This window comes from Carya illinoinensis, chromosome 7, assembly GCF_018687715.1.
Source record: "Carya illinoinensis cultivar Pawnee chromosome 7, C.illinoinensisPawnee_v1, whole genome shotgun sequence".
Lineage (NCBI taxonomy): Eukaryota > Viridiplantae > Streptophyta > Magnoliopsida > Fagales > Juglandaceae > Carya > Carya illinoinensis.
This window is the reverse complement of record NC_056758.1, coordinates 12,417,891-12,433,109: the sequence shown is the minus strand read 5'-3', so window position 1 is coordinate 12,433,109 and position 15,219 is coordinate 12,417,891. Positions and strand designations below refer to the sequence as shown.

Genomic DNA, 15,219 nt, shown 5'->3' with positions numbered 1-15,219 from the left:
CATGGTAAAGTTGGCAATATGCATATTCACCACCAATGCTTGTCATATGAATAGAGGACTCCTCCTTCATCAACTTCCCCGAAGAAGATCATGGGGGTGGGTTCACCCCTTCTGTACTTGGTGGGGCGATATACGGTCGAGTAGAGTTCTTGGTAGCAGGCCTCCTTAGCGTGTGCCTTTCTTCCAAACAACGTCACTCCTCTGCTAGCAAAACTCCTTGCTATAGTTCTTATCTCTCCCATTGGGGGCATGTCTTGATATGGCTACTGTAAGGGAGCGCGTGGAGGTTCTCATTGAACCTCCCTCCTCCTTGGGCTTTCCACCGTCCTTTATCGATAGTCCCTGTCCTCTCTTAGGAGCTCCCCCTCCATGGCTGCTCTTCCTATTGGAAGGAGGGTGCCTTGGTGCTGCTCGATATATCTTGTGCGAAAGGCAATCACATGTGTTGTGAGTGGTCGACTGGTGGTAGGTGCAGTAGTGATTCTCCTCTTGAGCTGGCCAACACTCATCTCTCTAGATAGTGAATGCCGCTTGGTCGTGCCGGTATGCTGCATTCCTTGAGGTAGGCTCCTCCTTTCTTGCCTTGCATGGCTTCCGTTCAACTTTTTCGCAAGTATGGCCTTTAGCTAGGGCCTTTCCCTTTCGGTCCACTGGTTCGAGTTCCATTTTCCTTGGTTCGGCTAGGGCGCAGAAAGTGTCCTCAGTGTTGATAAAGTTATCGGCTTGATCCATGAACTCTTGTAGGGTTGTAGGGGTTCTTTTTGTTAGTTCTGCCATGAACACAGACAGGGGCCATAGTCCCCCCAGGAGCGTTTCCGGAGTAATCTTCTTATCCTAGTCCTCTGTCATCATGCATTCCTTGTTAAACCTGGCCAGACTCTTGTCTTCCCTTTGCTTGATAGTGAGAAGGAATGTTGCAAGACGCCTCCTTCTTTTAATAGCTATGACGTGGGTGTGGAATAGGCAGGCCAACTCTTTAAAATTTTCTATGGAGCCAGGTGCTAGGGAGCTAAACCACGCGTTTGCTAGTCCTCTTAGAGTTAACGGGAAGGCCTACATGCCACCTCCTTGGGAAACCCATGCAAGGTCATATATGCCTTAATTGTTTCAAAATGCTCCACCAGATCTCGGGTCTTGTCATACACCTCCATGGGGGGAACCTGGAACTTTGGTGGTAGTGGGACTACCATCACCTTGGCGCTATAAGGCAAGCCCGTGCTGACGAGTAGTTAATCCATTGATAATGAGTTGCCCATCTTCTACATCATCTCCTCGTATATCCCTTTGAGGTTGCGAAGCTCGACCTGCATGTTTTTCCTTTCTTCCTGTTCGTCATTGTCTCCCTTTTCTTGCCTAGACTCCTGGTGTTCGCTGGTGCTGGGATCTCCATGATGTGCTGAATCCTGTTTGTTGCTCTTTAGGGCCTTGTTCTCCTTGCAGAGAACATTCATCTTGCCTGTCACCTCTCCTACGAGTTGCTCCATGGCGGCTATTTTGGCTTTCATATTTGTCGATAATTGATAACGGGACCTTGCAGGCATACAAAGTACACATTAGAAATTATTGAATCCCACAGATGGCTCACTGTTGACGTCGTGTTTCATATGCCTAATGGCAGGGCTCCCAGTAGTTCTATTCTTCATTCTCATGGGCTTGCAATCACAAAAAAGAGTTTGGCAGAAGGTGGCCCTATGGTGGCCGAGAAAGCCTCCGATGCTTTAGTCAGCGATAAGTGTCTAGTTAATTTTCAACAAAAGGATTTGTAGCATGGGAGTTTTGAGTCATTCATCCGGGGTCCCTTTACCAGATCGCTAGGAGTCCTTTTATACCATACCTTGAGGGTCAGGCAACCATGCCCTGCGACTTAGGCAGAGGGGTTCCCTCCGGAGTCCAAGAAACCCCTCCGCCATGCCTTCTTTAATGCGGCGTTGCCCTTTGGGTGAAGTAATTAATGTGGCATGATCTCCTGGTGAGGGCATTTAATGCGGCGTGATTCCCTGGTGCTGCTTTAGAGTCCAGTCCCTTCCATCTGGCATGTTTCCTTCTTTCCTTTTGTTGGTGTAGCCTTTCGTGCTCCTTGACTAGCGTCCTATCTACCAACCCAAAATCTCATGCTTGACTTATATATACGGGTCGCGAGTCTTGGTCAGGTCACTGAGGGGCTCGACGGCCCTAGGCCTAGCTTTTTAGGTCTCTTGGGGTGTGTGGGGGGGGGGGGGGGGGGGGGGGCTCTAACGCTTGGTCTGGGCCGATTCTCTTGGGCCTGAGGCCTTGGGAAAAATTGCTCCAACAGATTGCTTCCATATTTCAAAATGAAATTTAAATTTCATCTAAGATAATCATGTTTTGGGATGAAATTTAATTTGTCCCTGAAAGAGCTTGTCCCAAAAGATTAACAAGTTATAGTACTTGACGCTTGATCTTTATGTCATCTCAGTGATTAAAATAAATATAATTGTGTTTGTGTTTTTATTATTTACTTGTATTGACAATTATGACACAACCTAAGCTATGTTTCTATCTTCGATCCATATTTCATTAGTAGTATGAAAATTTTAAATCGTGCGTCATGTTCAAATGCTTATTAACACGTACATTCGAGCGTAACACCATTACATTCTAAGTAACGTTTTTAGTAAGAGTGCATGTACGTACTCATAGTCAAAGAACTTACGTCCAAACGTTCACCATTTTAGAGTACTTGATCAATGTAATGATGCTAACTCAAACACACTGATCATATTCATGTTTGAACATTGGCTATGCTTATGAGTGAGCGTACACAATATGAACTCTGTAATGTTGGAATGTTATTTTGTTCTTTTTGAGATTAATGAATCTTGTTGGACGTGTGTAATGTTCGAATATATTCGTTCAAACATGTTTTCGAGACGGCAAGTAAATGTCACAAAAAGTGCATATACATATAATGTTCAAATATTAAATCAAATGCCTAGTTAATTATGAACCATCAAAAAGACTTGTTTTTCATGATGCAGGTTAAATAATCAACCTCACATAAGAATTTTGGTAAAGATTCAAGGGTGGTTTTTTTGGGTCACCAAAAACCTCTTCGTGATAATTCTCATTTTGTGTGGCATTTATTTTGTCACAAAAAGCAAATCTATTTTATGTTAGACTAGAATAACCACAATTTAGACATTGAGTTTTAAGGTATGTTGGAAAAGTGAGATGTGACGGGAATTTTGTAAATACTAGTAAAATAGTTTGCAACCAATGGTAGTGAAATTGTTTGAGTTAAGATGTTTTATTAGGTTTTGAAAAAAGGAAATAGATAAAGTTAAACAAAAAAATATTATAAAACTAAAAAATTGTTTGAATATAATTTTGTAATATTATTTTTGTTTTGAAATTTGAAAATTTTTTATTATTTTTTGTATTTTGTTTAGAAGTTTGAAAAATTTATAATAATTAAGTAATGATTAGATGAAAAAATTGAAGAATTGAAATTGAAAAGTGTTTTATGTTTGTGTGATGTTTGAGAATGAAATTATGAGAAGTTTTGATCAGATAAGATGAATGTTCTCAACTGATCTTACTTTCCATTACATGACCTTATAAGTATCATGTGTTTTTCATACAATCAATAAAACTACTCTAGGCATTTCCTAATGAAAACATATTTTGGCATGCATGTGCAGATTTCGCTATTTTGAGGAATGATGCATTTTTTGTTTTTGGTCAAAATTAAATGAAGAACTAGTGCTTTTTATATAGTTTTAGTTTGGTCCTAAAATATTGTGTTTTGGCTCTACTATACTTGGAATGTTTTCGTTAATCCAATGTACCACTTGACTTGGACAAGGAGATCAAGGACTTGAAACTGATTGAATCTTCAAATTAGGTAGACAATTATACATGGCGATTCAAGTTTTGTGATGATAATTTTTTTAGAGAGAATTATAATTTACAAAAATGTTATCACATAACAGTTTAATATAACATTTAGATTACTTAAAACCAAACAATGTTCTATTGAAATCACTTATAATATCTGAGTAATGATAGGTATAAGTCTTAAATAGACAAATTTCATACAAGTCTTTTTGTAAAAAGTGGGTCCCACTAATAAAAAAATAGTTTACTTGACACTTTTTTTTAAGTGTGGTCCACCTTTTTGCAAAGACTTATATGATACTTGTCTATTTAAGATTTACACAAATCATTTCTCATAATCCAAGTCATAGAGAAATTAATACTTAATTCGATCCCCTTTTTGTCATAGAAAAAGAATTTACTTAATTTAGAAAATAAAGTTGACATAATATTTAAAACTATATAAACATATATATATATATATATATTGTACCTAAGGAAACGTGACCGTTGCATGTTGGCTGTGTGTTGAAATTAAGCAAACTCTACCAGAAAATGCTCACCACAGGCAAATTAACTGCCAACTCAACTTGTGCATCCATTTCTCTTTTTGCATGTAGTGGAATGAACTAATTAAGCCATTAAGCCCCTCAAAACAGGAATACATAGCAGCGCTCTTGTTAGAAAATTTTTCACTGGAATGCAGCTGAACCTTCCAAACAAACAAAACAAAAGCGAAAAGCCTCCTAAAAATCTCGCTACCACCCTCTAAAATTAGTGCAGGCATCGTTGCTGACAGTTATGAATGAATGATATAAAAAACAAGAGAAGGCCATAATGGATGGATGTGAGAGCCACCCCTATTTGACCCTTCCATTAAAGCCCTCTTTAGCACCTCGGCGTTGAGCCGGCTGGGTTGGTGACAAACATTGTCACCATCGATAGCCAAACTCCCTGTCGGAATCAAACAGTGATCATACGTAGGTTCAGACGGGGGGCTTCGCAAACCCCAACCCATAAACACCTTCGTGCATAGAACCAAGGCGAACGAGGCGGTTCCAGTCTCTTCCGTGGCCTACTAAAAGAATAATTAGCTTAATTTAATACATACCCACTTAGAGAAAAAAAGAAGAAAAATGGAGCGTGAGGAGCCATTGCGGAAAATGTCGTTGTCATCATCATCCCCATCGTTGTGCGAGTCAGAAGAGGAGGATCTCAAGCGCATGCCATTGACGCCACTACCAAAGAAGAGCCAAAAGCGCCTGTCAAAGCAACTCTCCATGTGCGAGACCTCGCGTGACATTGAATGGGAGAGGCGACGCCAACGGTTCCTTAGACAGGAGCGCAAAAAGAATGGCATTAACGACTTCGATGGTCTCACTGACGAGGACATGCATGAGCTCAAAGGGTGTATAGAGCTTGGGTTTGGGTTCAACGAGGAAGATGGTCAAAAACTATGCAGCACTTTGCCTGCTCTCGATCTATACTTTGCAGTGAATCGACAATTGTCAACGAGTTCTGTCTCGACTCCGCAAAGTCGTGACTCATTATCCCCACTGGGTGGCCGTTCATCTTCAACTTTCGGGAGCCCAAGGAGTGACTCGGATTCATGGAAGATCTGTAGTCCAGGTAAAGTCTATGTTTTCCAATATACACTAATCATTCATTTCCAGATAATTTTTTTTTTTTTATTAATGACTAAATTATTTACCAATTCTCCTGGAACTTTGATTAGCAAAAAAAAATCCCAATTCACCGAGGTTCATTTTTTTAATTTTGCCTATTCCATATTATGTTTTTAATGTTTTCTTCATGGATTCTAGGGGATAATCCTCAACAAGTCAAGACCAAGTTGAGGCATTGGGCACAAGCCGTTGCTTGTTCTGTGATGCAGTCATTTTGAAAGATTCGATAACTTGTATAGACACAATTCTAGAATAAGGCAGAAAGAGAAAACACAAATGGGGCAGAGATAGAGAGAGATGGTGCTGCTTTTAGCTTTCAAGTTTCCTATGATAGTGTCCTGTTCATACCATTGTCAACAAGAAATTAGATGGTACAGCTTAATTTCCGGGGAGTTTTGCCATAGAGGCAACAGGAGTTCATTAGCATTGACGTTGATCAAAAAGTTTAGAAGATTCTGATTTTCCCCAATTCTGTTTCTGCTCATCTTCTCTTTTTGATTGGAATCCTAGATATATATATATATATACACACACACACGCACACAAATATATATATATATATATATTTATATATCTCGGGTACTACAAAATCCTTCTGCAACCAAATTTTGTGTCTGCAGGCCGCTTGTAAATGAAAGCATCACTGGCCAACTGAATCCTAGTCATGTACTGTTGAGATGAACAATTAAATGTATACTATACCAACCTTTTCTTGCTCAAAGTTATGCTATGGTGGTTATACGCAGGGCTAATATTGTTGGGTTTATTACATTATCTATACTCGTGTTGACTCTTTTTAATTAATCTAATAAATTTAGTCAAGGAAAATTATGAGGAGTTGTTTGATCATGGATAACGTGACGCTCTGATCCTATTTTATATCATTGAAATTGTTGGCATATGCACTAATTAATTTTTAATGGCAGTGTCCTCCAATAAAATAAGAGTATCATGTGTTTGCACTCCGGCTCGTTTGGATACTAAGACTATTTTAGAATATATATTAATAATAATAAAATAGTTTGAATTAAAATGTTTCATTAGATTTTGAGAAAATAGAAAATTTTAAATAAAAGTATTATAAAGTTAAAAAATTATTTAAATATTATTTTTTAATATCATTTTTGTTTGGAAGTATGAGAAAGTTGTATAGAGTTTGGTGTTTTGTTTAATTGTTTATAAAATTTATAATGATTATGTAATAATTAAATGAAAATTTTGAAAATGAAATATCTGAAAATATCCGAGAATACTTGAGAACAATTTTGTTCCAAAACAGCCATGCGTAATATTGCATCTATTTCGAGACTGATGCCTTTTATCTTGTACATTTCACTCTTTAACGAGTCATGCAAAACTAAGAATGAATACTAGTACTCTTAAAGGAAGCTTGGTGATGGCTGCTAGTAAGGTGGAGAATGAGGTAGATGATCCTTTAACTATTGAACTTTTGGCTTTATTAAGGGTTTTACAGCTTTGTGTCCATTTGGGTTTCTCTAAAATTATTATTGAAAGTGATTGTTTGGTGATGATTAAAGAAATGCAAGGGGAGCAAGAATCTTTTTCAGCATATGGTAATCTCATTAAGGAGGCTAAAAGCCTATTGCATTATTTTAGTGAAGTCGAAATTCAGCATGTGCATCGCATGGGGAATGAGATGGCTCATAGATTAGCACGTTATGCTTGGAATGTTGACAATATAGATATGTGGTGGATTGATGCTCCTATGTTTGTTGCTCAAGCTTTGTGGATTGATAAAAACAGCTTGTGTTGATTGATTTTATTATAAATGAAAGTTTGATTTAAAAAAAAAAAATGAGGAATGAATACTCCTAATGTCGCATCTCTTTCGAGAGACTCATGCCTTTTAATTATCTCGTACATTTTACTCTTTGAATCTACCTACGAAGGCCCGCTCAGCTTATTAAATAGGAGGAAACCGGGTACTTGCTTACAAGTTACAACTTTCGAAATGTTCGAACCACTTACAAGAGTGAGAACTAGCTGTCTTATATTTGTAGTGTATTACATCATATTGGCATTTCTTAGCTTCCAAACTACTTTGACATTCTTTCTGTGATGCCCCAACTCCCATGTACCGAAAGACGAGAATCGTGACATTGAGATGATGATAACACGAGTCACACACTTCAAACGACAAATGATAATTGTGTGTATAGGTAAAAAGCGTTAACAAATATCGTTGTGGATAATTAAAAATAGCCAACTAAGTACCAGAATTCTTTAATTATACAACCATCAAAATAAAATTCCTTCAAAACGGTTATGCAATTATTAAGCGAAAATAAAGTAAAATCCAAAATTATATGGCCAAAAAGGGAAACAAATCCTATGATCCAAGAGTGACCATGCATCACTACTCTAGTGGAGCCAATCCTTCAGGCACAACGTCATCCTTTGCATCAAAATCTATAATTCCATGAAACGGGACCATAAAATAGGATTACCACAGTGAGATTATGAATCTTAGAAAATAATCAACAAATAATCCAATAGATAAACACATATTTAAATAACCAACATGTATGCATGCACATGCTGAAACATGCATGAGACTAAACCTTCATTTTCGGCGAAATTGACTTGTTTTTCAACACATGCCAAAAAACCAAAACACGTCCATTAAATGCCATCCTTCATTTTTTTTTTTTTTTTTTTTTCAGAAAATGGCTCAAACATAAATCTATCATTTTCCTAGAAAATTTGTCCTCGTATCCATTTAATCATAAACCGCAATTTTCTATGAAAATGAGCCAACATATCCATTCATTCAGTCGATGTAAGTGAGAATCACATGTGGGACATACCACCATCCCTATTGCTAGCACTATAGGCAATAATCACAGGCAGCACTTACCACCTTCCCTACAGCTCACACTGTCAGTAGGAATTGTAGGAGGAATTGCAGGCGGGACTTACCACTATCTTTACTTAGCACCATCCCTACGGCTAGCACTGTAGGAAGAAATCAAAAGCAAGACTCTACCACCCTCCCTGCTTACCACCATCCCTACAGTTTCTTTTTCCTTTCTCTCATTCCTTTCAATTCGTTCATTACACATGCACTCAAAGTCTTTTCTTAACACAAAAACTCATTTTTCAAACATGACATATGAGAATGCATGCAAACAGTATATATGATGTCATGGCACTTCACATATCAGATAAAATATACCAATCACAACTCCAAACGTACAACCCACAAACCATCTCTACAATTAACCCGTCCACCAAACCGGCCCAAGGCCCACATCAGACAACAACCAAAATCTACAAATCCACACTCCTTGGACCCAAGGCCCGGTACAACCAATTAGACTGCATAAAAAATGTTAGTATAAAAATATATTTTAATCTCAATAAATTCTTTGGACAAATACTTACAATGGTGGAAGGAAATTCTAGAAGATCAAAGGTCACGTCAAAAGTGGCGGAGTAGTGGGGTATAGTGTTTTTCAAGCAATGGTTGTGGATCTCAAAACAGAAAATGGAGAGGAAAGCTAGGGGAAGCTTGGGTTGGGCAAGGAGGATCTAAGGGAGGCTCAAGGAGTTGATGGTGGTGGGTGGCAGTGTGGTCGGTGGTTGGAGGCTAAAGAAGTGAAATCCGAAAGAGAAAGAGTGGCTTTGTGAGGTGCGGATCAAGGTTGAGGGTGGTTGGGTTAGGTGGCTGGAGGGTCACTAGTGGTGGGTTGAAGAGCTGGCAACACAGGGTGGCGCCACAATAGTGTTGGAGTGAAGGAAGGCCACTGCTTTGAGGGGAGCGTGGGGGAGGGTGGTGGCGAGGTAGGGGTTGAGATTGGAGGGGGTGGTTCGTGGGCAGGTAGGGTAGACTTTGGGCTGGGTGGTAACACCACAGGGTAGCGCACGACGGGGCTTGGGGAAACGGCCTTGGCGCATGGTAGAGAGAAAAGAGAGGGGGAGCTTGCAGGGGTGCAATAGGGGAAAAGAGAGAGGGGAGAAAAAGAAAGAGGAAGGAAATAAAAAGGGAAAAAGACAAAAAGAGAACAAGAAAAAGGGAAAGAAATGAGATACAGTTTTTACAACTCGGGGTCTTAAAACTGATTTAACGAAGAGGATGAAAATGATAGTTTAAGTTAAAACACAGTGACTAAGTAAAAGAATTTGGTAAACCCCAACAATAAAATAATTTAAAATAAAAAGCTAATTAAATAATAAACAGTAATTAATATCAAGAAAAAAGAAAAAAAATCATTGAATAAATTTTACAACTTAGAAATCATAAAATAATACCACAAAAATCATGTTAAATTTAAAACAAGAAACCCATAATAATGATAAATTAAATAATTATTTAATTAAAACATAGGAAAATATGGGGTATCATACTTTCTTTTCCTTTTTTTTTTTTTTTTTTTTTTAATCTTTCTTTTGTGTTCTTTTATGTGTAAGGATTAAGAAAGTTAATATTGTTAAACTTCAATCCCATATTTTTAAAACAAATAACTCACCACTACAACAGAAATGAGTTTTTAAGAATTTAGACAGTCAATAAACAGTCACCAAATATAATATTTAGTGACAGTTTCTTTATAGTGTCACCAAAGTTTGAAGATAAATTGACCAATATTCAAACATTAATAGTTATATGTTTGAACATTAACAATATGTTGTCGTTTCCTGGATTAGTACATTCAAACAAAATTCATTAGACGTGCCAACGTATGAACATTTTGTAGTTTAACCAAATGTCACAAGATTTAGGTGTGAAAGTACTGTTTTAAAAATAAATTTCTATCGTCTGGATATGTTTGAACGTTTCTATATTCATGTGAACGTTATTGCTATATAGTTTGAACATAATGTCTTCTCTTGCAATTGATATGCAGTAATGTTTGAACGTATGTGTGTAAGGTTTGAATGTTTGTATATTGGAGTTTAAATTTCAAATTTAAATATTCAGACCAAAAGAAATAACATAATATTAAATGTAAAATTGTAAATTTAAAGATAGTTTAGAACTAAAATACATAAACCCGAAATATATAATTAATTGGTATTGTTCTTTATAGAAAGATAACAAAAAATACATGACATGATAAACACAAAAGTAAAAATGGATTAGTAGATCAGCTAAGTTTAAATATGTATGAAATTCTTCTAACAACATGTTGACCTTTTCGTTTAGTATATCTAAATGATGGTCAATTGAGGACACGGTCTCCTCTATTGATGCTTGAAGAGACCCAATCCATTGGTCGACATTTGTAGTAATATTTGACACAATTGCATCGACCCAAATAGAGTGTGCATCCTTATAGCTCTAACCATTAGCTCCCTACTAGTACTCCCGTTTTGGGGAGCAACACCAACTCTAACTTGGGTTGGTGGCATAAGATCTAGTGGAGGCCCAATCTCATGCCAAGCATGCCCCTTCACCTGTTCAAGGTGCTGTCAATGTGAGGTCGTGTCAAACGAGCTCATTTGCTCTGCCAACCACTCCTTAGCTCCGGGTGCCACTTCCCACTACAATAGTAACTGAATAATGATCACCCCATATGGAAGGTTGTTGATGGAGATAATGCTGGCCTCATAGGGGACCCTCGAAAATATTCACAATGGCAAGTCTATAGGTTCTCCATGTGCCAAGCGTAGAAGGAATTGTGCTTGAGTCTTAGAAGGTGGCCTTATGAGCCACAGGATCTACATTTGTTGTAACTATGAATTGCAACATTCGAAAAAATGGTAGCAATGTGTTCTAGTGGAAGGAGTTCTTTTTCTTGAACAGGGTCCAGTATCTCCTTGTGAGAGTAAAGAAGTCCCCGTAGTAGTCATCATTTTGAGATTGTCTCACTGCCATCGGATGAATCTACATCTCTACCCATTGGATTGGCCTAGGTAGTGCCAACAAATGATCCAAGTGTCCCAACATCTAGTGCTTCCTTGGCCCAATCCACTCTAGCTGAAGATTTAGATACTCGAGGAATCCTGAGTAGGTCGCCGAAGACGTCCATTAATACCTTGATCAACACCTTGAATAGCTATGGTGTGAGTTTTTACATCCTGTGGCATGCTCTACATTTGCATATAAAACTTGCACAAAAATTGGACGGATATTATCTCTCCCCTCAGTGCACATATGCTTGTCCACATTCTGGTGGCAAAGAGGGACCTCAAACTCCTCCCCTCCCAAGTTAGGCAATCAAACTTGTCGATATTTATCTTGCATTCGGCCATAAGTATTTGAACGCCAATCCATGATATGTTTGGGATTCCTTCCCTACGGCATTTCCATATTGTGAACTGATGAGATATATCCTGCAGAAACAAAAATAAATGATTGAGTTCATTTCATTGAATTTAAATGTATTCGAGTAATAAATAACAAGTGTAAAATATTATGAACATGTTTGCACATATGTTTGAACAATTTCATATTAAAGTTTGAATGTATAAGTACACGTTGGAACAATACATCTCTAATGCTCAAAATACTAGGATATACGCGAATGTGAAAAATAATGTTCAAATATAATGCAAAAACTTGAACCTAGCTATACATTTCACTGTTAGAATGTTAATAATGTTACAGTCCGAACAATGATTGCACTCATAAATTATGTTTTCACGCCATTGATATGTTAGAGTAGCCAAAAATAACATTTAGACTATACTATGACGGATAGTTTGAACTATATATTTATTTGAACGTTACCTTAAACGTTCAAACACCAAAGAATGAACACATAGCTCTATGTTGAAATGTTCATTATAGGAAACATATGTTTGAACATTATTTTATACATTCGAATGTATGAACTAGTGAATTTTAGAGATGGCTAAAATGACCACCGTAGATTTCTCCAACCACATCATTATTGGGGAAATGACCATTGTAGATATGAAGTCACTCAATATAATCTTCCTATAGTGGCCATTAGGCCAATGGCCGACCATGGTGGCCTGAAAAGTCCTAATTAACCCAATATCGGAATGAGTTTTAGTGTGAACTGAAACCCACTTAAATCAATGCAAAACACTATAAAAACCACTTGAGAGGGGCACTAACCTTGTCGTGAGGGTTGTGTTAGCATTTGGCGGCAGTGTCACAATAGTTGTGATTTGAATTTCCGTGAAAGTGAGTTGCAAACATTCGGACTATGTACCCATGCCATTGTCACGTAATGTTTGAACATTCAAGTATAAACGTTCGGACGTGGGCAGTATTAAATTTCCCATTATGCGCAAGTACATACGCTATACTGTATGTTCTAATGTGAACATCCATTCAAATGCACGTAGGAATGTATATTTAGTTAATGGCGCAAAACAATACCGCCCTTAGATCAAAAGGCGCCAACACAGAAATTGACATTTGAACCTTAATTTTCCTTTATTGGAATCATTCGAACCGTTAAACCTTTAGAGAGCATGGTAAGACCGTTCAAACGTACAAGTACTCATATCTTAATAATTTAGTTTACCAAGCATAGTTATATATTAAAAGGTACTATACAATAGAATACCTATATATAATATATTATATGCTATAGTATCACTATGTGTAAATAACGTTATATATCACTATATATTAATCATTATACTATATTTCACTATATATAAATAATGTATGTAATTATGCTACAGTGTTCTATAGTTTATCATATATATATGCTGAAGTATGCTATAGTATATATATGATACTATATAGTATCATATGTATAGTATATATATAGATGTAATACTAGTGTAGTATAATGCTATACTAGTCTCATATATTTATAGTATACAAATAGTATACTATAATACTATACTAGTAACGTATATTAAAAGTATAATACTCCATAGATCAATACTATAGTATAGTGCTATTATATATATAGCAAAGTAGTGACTACTATTTTGAGGGAGAAACTGAATAAAATTAGAGAAAGAAGAAAGCTAACCGCAGGAGGATGATGGTGGTGCATGGAGTTAACAACGATAACAGAATTTGAAGAGACAAATAGAGAGAAAGGGGAAAACAAAGTGGAAGGATGAGAGAAAAGAAAGAAATCTTACTGTAGTCGTTGGTCGAGTGTTGATGACGGTGGCCGTGCCTAGAGCATCGGGGATAACAATAGAGAGAGAGAGAGAGAGAGAGAGAGAGAGAGAGAGAGAGAGAGAGAGAGAGGAATTGGGATTGGAGAGAGGGAGATTAAAGAGAAGGAGAAGGGTGGGATAACAATCAATTTTTTCAGTGTTATTTTTGGATGAAATTTACATTTCAGATTGTAAAATTCCTTATTCGAACATGAAAAGTTTTGGAGGGATTGATTCCCGCATTTTTTTCACAGCAAAATTTTATTAGGAACGAATATTTCGTCTTTAAAAACTACCGTTTGAACAATAAAGTGACTGGTCGAACGAAATTTTCAACCATGATGATTTTTTAGACGAAATTTAAATTTTGTCTCAAAAGATCACTTTTAGAGACGAAAATAAATTCGTCCTTAAAAGTTAAATTTGTTGTAGTGTACTATATAGTATAGCATATTATATACTACAGTATAATATATTATATAGTATATTGCTAGTATAAATTATATAGTATAATAATATGCTATAGTACTATCATATATATAGATACTAAAATAGTGTATGGTATAGTACTATATATAGTGCTATCATATATATACATAGTAGTCTAGGGTATACTGTATGGTATAGATATACATAGTAGTCCAAGGTATATTGTATGGTATAGAACTATACATAGTGCTTTCATATATATATATACACGTACATTGTAGTGTCATGGATAGTGTATAGTATGGTACTATGTAATGCCCTTACCCAATGGTCAAGAGAGTTACTTCTTGACACTTCAAATCATATCTCAAATTTAGAGTACAAACTCCAAAGTCTCTATAAAACATAAATCCCATTGGTTTAAAAAAATTACTCCAATATAATTACTCTAAGACTCCACAAAGTCTCAAAATAAACCTCAATCTTTCAAAATACCAAGTCAATAGAACAAAACAAATATACTTAATATAACTCTCCAATAATCAAAGTACCATCTTTTTACTTAATCCACTATGCTCACATAGCACTGCCCATACTTTTATTCTTGATTCTCAGCTAAAAATCCAAAACATTTGAAAAAATTATGGAGAATAAGGGTGAATTACCAACAACCCCCTAAATAGTGGACATATACCAGTGTGTATATATAAGCTAGTAACCCTTGTGGTAGGGTTGTGCACACTCCGAAGGCCAACTGAGCGGAAAAAAAAGTAAAATATTTTCCTTATTATTCTCGAAACCCTGAGTGTACACATAGGAAAAATTAAGTAGAAAGCCACTTTGTTTCCAAAGTGGGTGCCCCATAAACAGAGAAGTTGGTATCAACCAAATAGAGGCCACCGTTTTAAACCTGTGGTAAGGTCTAAATGGAACAAAATAAAATGTCATGTAAGAGGTTTTCAAATGCAACATCATATCATAACAGAGTACTGAACAGATACAGGTCATCTTCACATAAGTATGCACAAATTTTTCAGATTTCATATTTGCTCTTTTTATATTACTAAGAACATAATGCCAAAAATTCCTCACATCTATACCAGTTATGACAAAAAATATTTTTCTCTTTTTATACAAATATCATGAGTAGTGTAGATAAAATGATTGAGATTGTTTTCAAGCTTTTCATATCAAAATAGGCATGTTT

General features: G+C 36.5%; 1 protein-coding gene across 1 annotated transcript; it reads left to right on the top strand.

Moving 5' to 3' along the window:
- Positions 1-4,695: 4,695 nt before the first annotated feature.
- On the top strand, positions 4,696-6,243 carry LOC122316719. Its single transcript, XM_043133461.1, has 2 exons — positions 4,696-5,466; positions 5,661-6,243. Exons 1-2 carry the CDS (start codon positions 4,974-4,976, stop codon positions 5,738-5,740), a joined length of 573 nt encoding a protein of 190 aa, XP_042989395.1. The 5' UTR covers positions 4,696-4,973; the 3' UTR covers positions 5,741-6,243.
- Positions 6,244-15,219: the final 8,976 nt, after the last annotated feature.

What these genes read in the sequence shown, in the direction of transcription:
- LOC122316719 (XM_043133461.1), top strand. Translation starts at nt 4,974, where the DNA reads ATGGAGCGTGAGGAGCCATTGCGGAAAATGTCGTTGTCATCATCATCC. An exon ending in ATGGAAGATCTGTAGTCCAG is followed by an intron (nt 5,467 to 5,660) that starts GTAAAGTCTATG and finishes CATGGATTCTAG; the next exon opens with GGGATAATCCTCAACAAGTC.